This window comes from Cibotium barometz, chromosome 15, assembly GCF_041138505.1.
Source record: "Cibotium barometz isolate CiBa-2024 chromosome 15, ASM4113850v1, whole genome shotgun sequence".
Lineage (NCBI taxonomy): Eukaryota > Viridiplantae > Streptophyta > Polypodiopsida > Cyatheales > Cibotiaceae > Cibotium > Cibotium barometz.
Window position 1 is genome coordinate 34,850,412 of NC_141060.1, and position 9,346 is coordinate 34,859,757.

The 9,346-nt window shown below is 42.9% G+C and overlaps 1 protein-coding gene across 2 annotated transcripts in view; it reads right to left on the reverse strand.

The window, feature by feature from the left end:
* Window positions 1–569: 569 nt before the first annotated feature.
* The window catches only part of LOC147631226 (serine/threonine-protein kinase BSK1-like), a 57,100-nt gene continuing 48,323 nt past the window's right edge, over window positions 570–9,346 (reverse strand). For both annotated transcript variants that reach the window (XM_086809560.1, XM_086809558.1), the window contains exons 8-10: window positions 2,194–2,361; window positions 1,496–1,609; window positions 570–1,308 (exon numbers count right to left, since the gene is read on the reverse strand). In XM_086809560.1, the coding sequence (XP_086665686.1) occupies window positions 1,063–1,308; window positions 1,496–1,609; window positions 2,194–2,361 (528 nt within the window). In that variant the 3' untranslated portion in view covers window positions 570–1,062. The remainder of the gene's footprint in view (window positions 1,309–1,495; window positions 1,610–2,193; window positions 2,362–9,346) is intronic.

The following is a 9,346-nucleotide window of genomic DNA, read 5'->3' on the forward strand; positions in this document are numbered from 1 at the left end:
ACTGGTAGTACTCCCAACTCCCAATTGTGGTATATTGGATTTTTGGTATTGATATTTTTCATTGCTAAGCAATTTAGATATGTATACTAAGAGCTTCACATTGGCAAGCTATTAGTGATAAAACTTAGCTCACAAATCATCCTTGAACAGAACTATGTGTGCATATGCTTTTAAGAGTTCAAACCAATCGGCAATGGTATCAGTAGAGTGAATCAACTACACTATCCATTTCTTGTAGTTTCAACTTGTGGCTGGAGTTGAAAGAAAACCACAGGACAGATGCAAGCTGTTATAATCGCTTAATCTAGTCTCACAAGCCAGTTCAACCCGAAATTTTGATGACATAGCAAACTAATCATACTAGCATGCAAACAAGCAATCCAAGGGAAATTAACTTGGATCCACTGAGGGTGAAATTCCCTCATCTAGTACAAGTAGCAGATGATAAGTTTCAACATCACTTTTTGGATTTTTACATACACAACCCCGGGTAAGTTATGTCCATAAAGACCCTAATGTTTCCTATCTTTTTAGCTTGCTTATCTAGTGCCTTTCAACAATAGTGAATTCACATATAAATCAAGTCTTCTACTAACCGTTGAAAGTTTCAACATAAAATATGATTGTCACATCACACCAAATTCATGCCTCAAAAAGTTGGCATGGCAGCATAACTGCTGGCATTGGTATGCTAGGCTTTCCAAAGCCATGTTACTGCAGAACAACATTTCCATATGAGAGTTACTTTCATTAAGCTCGGAGTTTTCTCGTCTGTTCTTGAAACACCCAGTCATAGTAGAAAATTCTGTCTAGTACTCAAATCATACTGGGCACAAAGCTGCACCTAATCTAAACATTCCAAAAGAATAGGAACAACCCCTCGATAAACAAATAGCTCGGGTCAAGCACATTACCCTCTACGACCCCAAAATGGCAGGACTCAGGTGGCCACCTAGGCAACACATTTCACATTGTACATGTATATGCTACGTGCCACCCACCAGTAACCCACACTCTATCAACATTGTACACAATCTCACAAGAAAAGTACACAACTTACTACTAACTCCTGCTCTGCCTTACAGCCTCCAGACTTGCTCCTTCATCAAGCATGTCCGCTGCTTCTTTTTCCATGTTGAGCTTTGCTAGGGCAACTGATTGCAGATAAAAAGCTATGGGCCATTCGGGATTAACATATTGGGCTTGCATTGCATCCCGAAGAGCTGGATTAGGCCGATCAGTCAGAAGATGAGCCAAGCTGCGCCTTGCAAACACAGTTGGAGAGACCATGGCACCTCCGTTTATAAACTGTGTTAAAACATCATTCATCATTAGCAGAATAATTCCAATATACATATTAACTAAGCAAGCCCTTGGTATGTCCCATAGCTCTTCATGTTAACTAGAGCTTAGACATGATGCCCAAACACACAAACACAGATGTGAGTGGAAGGGTGGTCTAGTTGAGTTGGTTTGTGAGGTAAAGTGATCTTACTTCAGAGTACCGCTCGATAGCTGTTGTGAAGTCTTTCTCACGAAAAGCTACATCACCCTTTTTCCTGGAATTCAGCATGTCTTGCATTTGTTTCGTCCACATTTGAAAAGAAAGCTGAAACATAAAAAAGGAGGGATTAAAATAGATTTCATGGACCCAGCACATGCACTAGCACAGGAATGGGTTAAAAAATCAACCACTTGTGCTTTGGACTGGAAAGTTCCCCTGCCCTGATGCCCATGCATCCATAGACTAACTTGTTCCTATGGTACCAGCCTTCAGAACAGTACAAGCTGCAGAAGCCTTTGCTTCATCCTATCGATAGAACTACAAGGCTATCTCCTGTACACACCGGCTCTTCTAGCTCACGGCAAGCTTCATTTCTTCCTGTCAGAACATGCTTTTCCACGATTATCCTCTATCTTATCAGATATATAGTACCAATTCCATCAGTCCAAAATTGTCCTCTAGCTTATCAAATAGCTAGTACAAATTTCATTGGTACCAACCCTATCCTTTGCTACTGAGGTTATCTCCTTAATTCGCTTCACCAAAACATGAACTGAGCATCAAAAAAAACAGATGTCCTCAAACACATACCAAGACCTCACACCCATGCACATTAACAACAGGAGTCAGAACATGTGACAGCAAAAAAAGAATTAAAAGGTTGTAACTACAATGTCACTTGACATTACCTCATTATCACCAACGTCATCTTTGTAGTGTAGTTTCACCAAGTATTCATGTATCGCTGTAAGATCCATTCTTGAGCATGCATCTTTCAGTGGAGAAGAAAGAGCAACGATTGGCAAAGGTTCAGGAGGTGGCTCTCTCCGTACACCTAGCATCACATAAGAAGGTACCTGTTCATTCATAATTCAACTTGTCAGAATTTTTGCAAAAGGCATAGCTAGTCAATCAACAACATTACCATAAATCAACATAGTGATCCCTTCAGTTTTCGGGGTCTCTAACTTAAGCACCTCCCTTCAATTTTAACCTATCCCAAAGCATTTACGAAAGGAAGATGCTTTAAATTTTTTACACATTTCCGCTTCTATGAGCGTCCAAGGTTGTTCCTATGGCAGAAAAGCATGTAAGATTGTTGCTTTTCTTGCCAACACATGATGATGAATATTTAGGACATTCGGTCCACCATGCATTTTACGTGAGCTGGTGCTATTGTTTGGTTGACACAGTCAGGCCCGCAAATCAGGTTTGAAGGAAACGACAGGGATATGGGCATGTGGATTACCCAGGGAGTGGGTCGACGATGCCGTCTTCAAGACATGCTCCAACACAGAGATTGGACACTTCATGGGGGATCATTGCTAGCATCATAGCCTAGCACATCTAGAAGGCTAGATGCATTGAGGCACTTTGGTATATGATCCACATGCTCATGGCCACTTCGACCAAAATTTAGGGATTTTCGACCCAATGTATGCAGGAGGAACTGAACAAGGCCATAGAACAACAAATGAGCACTGAAGCACATGTCGCGCTGATTAGCAGATATCCTGAGCAGAGCAGACAAGAATAAAGTGGACCTGGTGAAGGCAGAGGCACAACTGGTAGTGTTGCCGAATGAAATAATGGCAAAAGAAAAATCGATCTCGCAATTGACATTCCCAGATTTTTATGCAGCCTTGCTTAAAACCTTACAGCCAACATCTCGAAGAGAGGATGAAAACCTTCAAAATCAGACATCCTTAATGCCTATAAAAACGACGAGCGAAATGCCTTGTGTGTTGAATGCAATCACTATGACCATCCCAATCCTCATTGTGCATATCTATCTCCTTAACAAACTATGTCTTGATATATTTCATTTTCTTGATAGCCATTTTGGGGTAAGCTCCATATCCTTTTTACAAACTCTCTCCTTCATGTAACCTATTTTAGCCATCAAATTTTGCTTTCCCCGTGATATTTCATTACTTAGAGTTTCTTATCTACATTTTGTGTGCAATCTTTTTTAACAAAGTATCTTGATATATTTCATTTTCTTGATAGCCATTTGGGGTAAGCTCCATATCCTTTTTCTTCCAAACTCTCTCCTTCATGTAACTTATTTTAGCCATCAAATTTTCTTTCCTCGTGATATTTCATTACTTACTAAGAGTTTCTTATCTACATCTTGTGTGCACTCTTTTTTAATGACTTTGCCTTGTTACCAATGTGTTTTACTTTTTGCTTCTTAGGTTTGTCTTGTTAAGCTTGAGCTCATCATTTCTTGACACCCCACCTCTTCTTACCTTAGGCAGCCAAAGTTGTTTCTTTATAAGATGCCTTTTAAACAAATGACCAACTTTGTAATCTCTGCTTGTAATCTCTGCACAATGGTTGATAGTACCCTTGTCTTATCTTGCTTGGGAAATTAGCACTTCCCACCCCATTTAAAGAAATCCATAAGCTTCCTTGGTTCTTATTCATCTTGTGCATGCATTGGGATGAAGTTGTCCCTTTCATCCTCCATGTATTGAATTCGAGGTTATGCATTATCATTCCTTGGAAGAGCCTCCTATAATTGAATTTGAGGCCTCTATGGGATTTTGGTGTAGGTTGTCTCCTAGCTCCATAGATGTATTTTAGAGTGTCATTTTCTCATTCTATATCTTTATTTTCACCCAAAGAGTATCCAGAGGTCTACGAGTTGGAGGCTAAAAGAATGGAGCAATGGAAAACGCATTCATTGGAAGACCTCAAGGAGCTGTGGGGGGCATATTTGGAAAATTTGAAATCAATGATGGAAGCATCCACACCGACTTGCATGCAGATAACTCCACATCAGGGAGGAGACAAGAATCCGGGCGAAGGAGCAAGGCAACCGGAACCAGCTACAAAATCGGGACAGGAATCTGGAAAGGTTTTAGATGTCTCGGCCTCAAGTGGAGTTGAAAAGGAAGCAGGAGGCAGCAACGGAGGCCGGCAATCGGAAGAACCACAAAAAGAAAATGCTAAACTACAACAAGAACTAGAGGTGTGGAAAAAGAAGTTTGCAGTCCTAAAAGGAGAAGGAAAGAAACTAGCAACATAATCAAAAGGAAAGGGCACGGAAATAGTGCTGTGGACCGGCTCAGCAATAGATCATATCCTTGCAAATGAGCGAAGGAAACATGCATAAAAGGATGACCAGACCATCAAAACTTTAATGAAAGAGGTAGGCAACCACTCCCACAAGAGTGACAAGGAGCAAAGCTGGAAAAATGAATAACAATGAGCTCAATGTAGCATTAACAGGGCTGCCGATGCAGAAATCAAGAAGAAAGTAAGGCAGATGGATGCCCTAAGAAAAGCTCATGACGAGGAATTACAATCCAAGGAAAAGATGATTATGGATTTCCAAGGCTGGGCTAATCGAGAGGAGTGCTAAAGAAGAGCAGCAACTAAAGCTACAGGAAGAATTGGGGCAGAAAAGCCTAAGCGCTTGGAAGGAAACAGCACTACAATGCATGCAACACAATTGGTGAACACTGCAGAGCAAGCAGAAGCCCTGAGGCCTTCCAACTGGAACGAAATTTCATGACTAAGTTGGAAGCACCTGCAGAGGTTGGATCAAGCCACAAGGACACAAACCCATCCCCTAGTGCACACCGCAAAGCTAGATCCAGAGTTGTGCGGGGGAGTGGGGGAAAATTATGACTAGTGCATCCAAGTGAGGAGGCAACAACTCAAGCAAAGAGCAACACTGTTGGTGCCCCTCGCCAACAGAGTAAGCTGACAAAAACATCAAAGGGAGTGCCAAAGTTGCACCAGTTCGGAATACCACTCTATGGGTGGAAGTGGAGTCAAGGCGCAGAAGAGACACAAGAGAACTAGAACAGACGATTTTTGAAGATGATGCCATCTCTCCGAAACACACAAAACCCCGCGCTTTTGCAACTTACATGTCAGTAGCCGCCATGGTAAGATCAAGGGCCAAGTACTCGAATGCAAGGCCTATTGAGGTGCAGTTAAGGAGGGCTGATGAGAGGACTGGGCTACTACATGCTTCAATTAACAATCTGAGGACAGCATACAAGTCAAGATGCAGCCAACAAAGGACCATTCAATTTATATCCGAGGACACTACAGCTCATCCCGACCTAGAGGAAGCAAGGTGGGACCGATCGTGAGTCGTCTAGACAATACAGTCTGGAGATGGGGGGACAGTTTGTATCCGGAAATTTTCCAGAATGCTAGTAGGAAGAGGTGGGCTTTGTTGCTGACGCAACGTTCACCGTGATCGCTAGGTGTTGGCGGCCGCTCAACCCATCTAGCCACCGCCAAGGTTCCTCCTTTCAATAACAGACTCATCATGAGTCGAGTCTTCTTGTTCTGTAACAACTTTGTAACAATTTCTTGGAAACGGGTAGTACCCGTATGGATGTAAGGAGCAAAAGGGGAACTCTCTCCAGTATCTGATGATGCTAGAATGGTGTATGCATGAGAGTGTGAGCAAATGTTAAAAGGAGAATGTCTTTTGGGTTGGTCAACTCTCTTGTTGCTACTCTGTGCTACATAGTCCTAGTTGCATAGTTCTTTGCCTCAGTATTAACCACTATCAGGAGACATGAATGAATAGGAACTAATCCGTGCACAATCTTTGCTAACTCCCCTACGCATGGGCAGACTGGTAGCTCAACATTCAGCATTGGCTTATCGCATTCGGCACAGTAAAGATAGTCGTTGCTCTTTAGGAGCTGACTAGGTGGTCCGAAACCATTGAAGTGTCAAGTCTTGACCAGCTAGTGACAATGCATTGCTTTTACCTTGAAATATGCAAGCTTATGAAGAAAGCTTTTGAGGAACATCCCTTTTCCAATAATGGTTTTTGTCATCATGATCGATCTGCCACTTTTCCAACTTCCTTGATCATTTCTTTGTAGCTCATGCCTAGCATAATACATTTTTCCTTCTTCTTGAGGGGTTAACATACAAATATGGGTGAGTTCTTCCAGAGCTTGCAATTGTCTTTTCAACCCACAGATTCTTCTCTTTCTTTCCCTAAGTACCATTTCCCATAATCAGTTATAACTCCTTGCATGCGAACAGCAAAATGATAGCAAGCAACATAAATATCCACACAAATCACAGCATTCAAAGCAGAAACTATCACCATTTGGCCAGCCGAATGGTTCACTCTTGCTTTCACACTATGAACATATTGGATTGGTGTCCATGGCTTATGGAATGTGCCTATGCATGTGATTGATACGTGTCATGCTGTATAGTTGGACATGCTGTATAGTTGGATATGATATTCCGCTGGGACTTGATGTTATATCTGGAGGACTTGGCTTTCCGCTGGGACTTGTGCCTTTGTGTACATGCCCGGAAACGCCTGGAGGACTTGGCTTTCTGCTGGGACTTGTGCCTTTGTGTACATGCCCGGAAACGCCTGGAGGATTGGCTTTCCACTGGGTCTGGTATCGCATATACTTGCCTGGAAACGCCTGGTATTATATGGTTTCATGAACGGAAATTGCTCATGCCAATGTTGCATTGCATAGCATCTTTATGTGCTTGCCTGCAAATGAAATTGCATGCTGTTTTCATGCCTGCATGACCTATGTGTAGTTCCGGGCTAGGGAACGCCCGCTCGTGAATCGTGCGTGTGAAACTGTCTACTGACATGGCTGTGTGGCATGTGAACAGGTGGTAAGTATTACCCAATCTAGGCTCAAATAGCCCTTAGGACTTGGCCAATATTTATAAGTAAGTGCGTTCCCACTTCATTAAAGTTTGGGCGCCCAAAAGTCACTTATAAATTATGACCACTTCCAAGTTCACACTCACTGAAGTCCCGAGGCGGACAAGACTCAATGTCCAGGACCTGATCTTCCTTTTTACTCATAAATGGGCATCTCCCCATGTCCTCTCACCTGATTGGACCCCAATTCACTTACTTATTAAGAGAAAATTCGTGTTTTCTCTTCATGAGGATTTTTGGAGACTGAAAACTCTGTTTTTCCACCATTTTTATCCATAAAAGGCTAGAAGGCCGAATTCTAGATCATCAACAGTATAAAGGAAAAGAATAAGAGAGTCGGTTTGGCTTGTATGAAATTGATTCATGTATAAACTTTCTTATAAATCTTGTTTTTGGCATTATTGTATTGTGGAAAAAGACTGTTTTAACAAACCTTGTGAAAAGGACCTTAATTAAGGAACATGTTTATTTATGTCAAACAGTGTGGTAGGATTAATTAGAAAACAAATTGACGCGTGAGTAGGGTGAAAAGTGGGAGGATGGAATGCCCCGATGGCACCGTCCTACGGACGGGTGGACCCGATTAGTCGGGTAGCTTTCCAACAGATAAAGTGAAAACCCTACGCTAGATAAATAGGTTCTTGGGCAACTCTATTCTAGAAGACTAGGCCAGCGGCTGTGCCTTGCATGAATGAGGAAAAAAGTGTTGCCTCTAGAAATCAAGTCTAGTAGTTGCCCAATTTATGATCAATTACCCTATGGGTGATTTGATTTTTAGAAGATCACGCTCCCCCTGCGGGATAGAACTAGGTCTTACCTATGAATCGTATCCTTGAATCTCTACATGGTCAAGGTGTCGATAAATAGGAAATTTTCTCGAAGTTAAGACTTAGTGGACTATCTTAAGTGTTTCCCCTATTTTAGAAGGAGGGGAACCTTACAATTGCCCGCATGATTCAGAGCAAATCATCAGTACCACATAAGATTGTTTGGGCTGAGTTGGGTGCCACACCCGTAGTGACCGAGGCCCTATTCTAGGCAGTTACCTTTTTACAGCGGCTATAGGAGCTCCCTCAACAGAGGTACTCCCAATTGGCATTGATCTCATCCATACAGTTGGCAAAGGATGGAGATACTCATTGTTGGTATGCTCAAATCAGATCATGGTTTGACCTACATGGTTTGCGGATAGAGGCACTCCCACCCTTTCAGTGCAACTTGGATTGTCCAGTTTTCGATCTCACCTGCTCAAAGTAGAACCGCGTGATTAGGATGGATATCGTCAGAATGGACACAGAGAGGACATGGACTAGTCCCCTTGAGCCCTTAGGCACGAAAATGGCTCATTACAAGAGCCATCTTCTGCATACTTCACCAGTGGTTTTATCACCCGCCTGGTGTACATGGATGTACACCTATCACATGGGATACGTTGTGCCATTGGACAAATCCGGACCTCATCACCCCAGCTATGGATTGAGACAGGGCGATATGTGCATCAGATCTTGGATGACCGCATTTGTCAGCTATGCTACCAAGAGGCAGAGACAGAGGAGCACTACATTTACCGATGTACAGTCTATTATGAGATCCGAGGGAGATATCACTGCCTCTTCCGAGAGGGTTTTGGGCCGTTACGCAAGATCATGGAGTTTGAGGATCAGAGATGCCTGGGATTGTTCCTACTTGAGCTCACGAGACACAGAGAGACACTCTTGGCAGACAGGAGACCGAGCCATGATGTACCTAGACAGAGGATCCTGATAGATTTCTTCAACACCAACACCAACAGCCCAGCCCACACACCTCCTGATACCTCCTCATGGGGCCATCAAGACACCAACCACGCTCCCAGGGAGTCACCATTGATAGAGCAATCGTCTTATGTCGTGCTCGTCGGCCACGCCCACCAAGATCCTGACCACGACATAGAGCCATTATTGCTCGGCATCGCAGGCGCCTACCTCGCTTCTACGACCTCCATTCTAGACAGCCCCATGGCGGAGATATTTGATATGAGGAGAGGGCAGCGCTTCAACTGATTAGCATACATAGATCTACTTGATATACACTTTCCAGTATTTTCTACTCAGTATCATCTAGGAGTCTTACTTACAGTTCTTATAACTGTAAGATAGTCAGTTTATTGTACT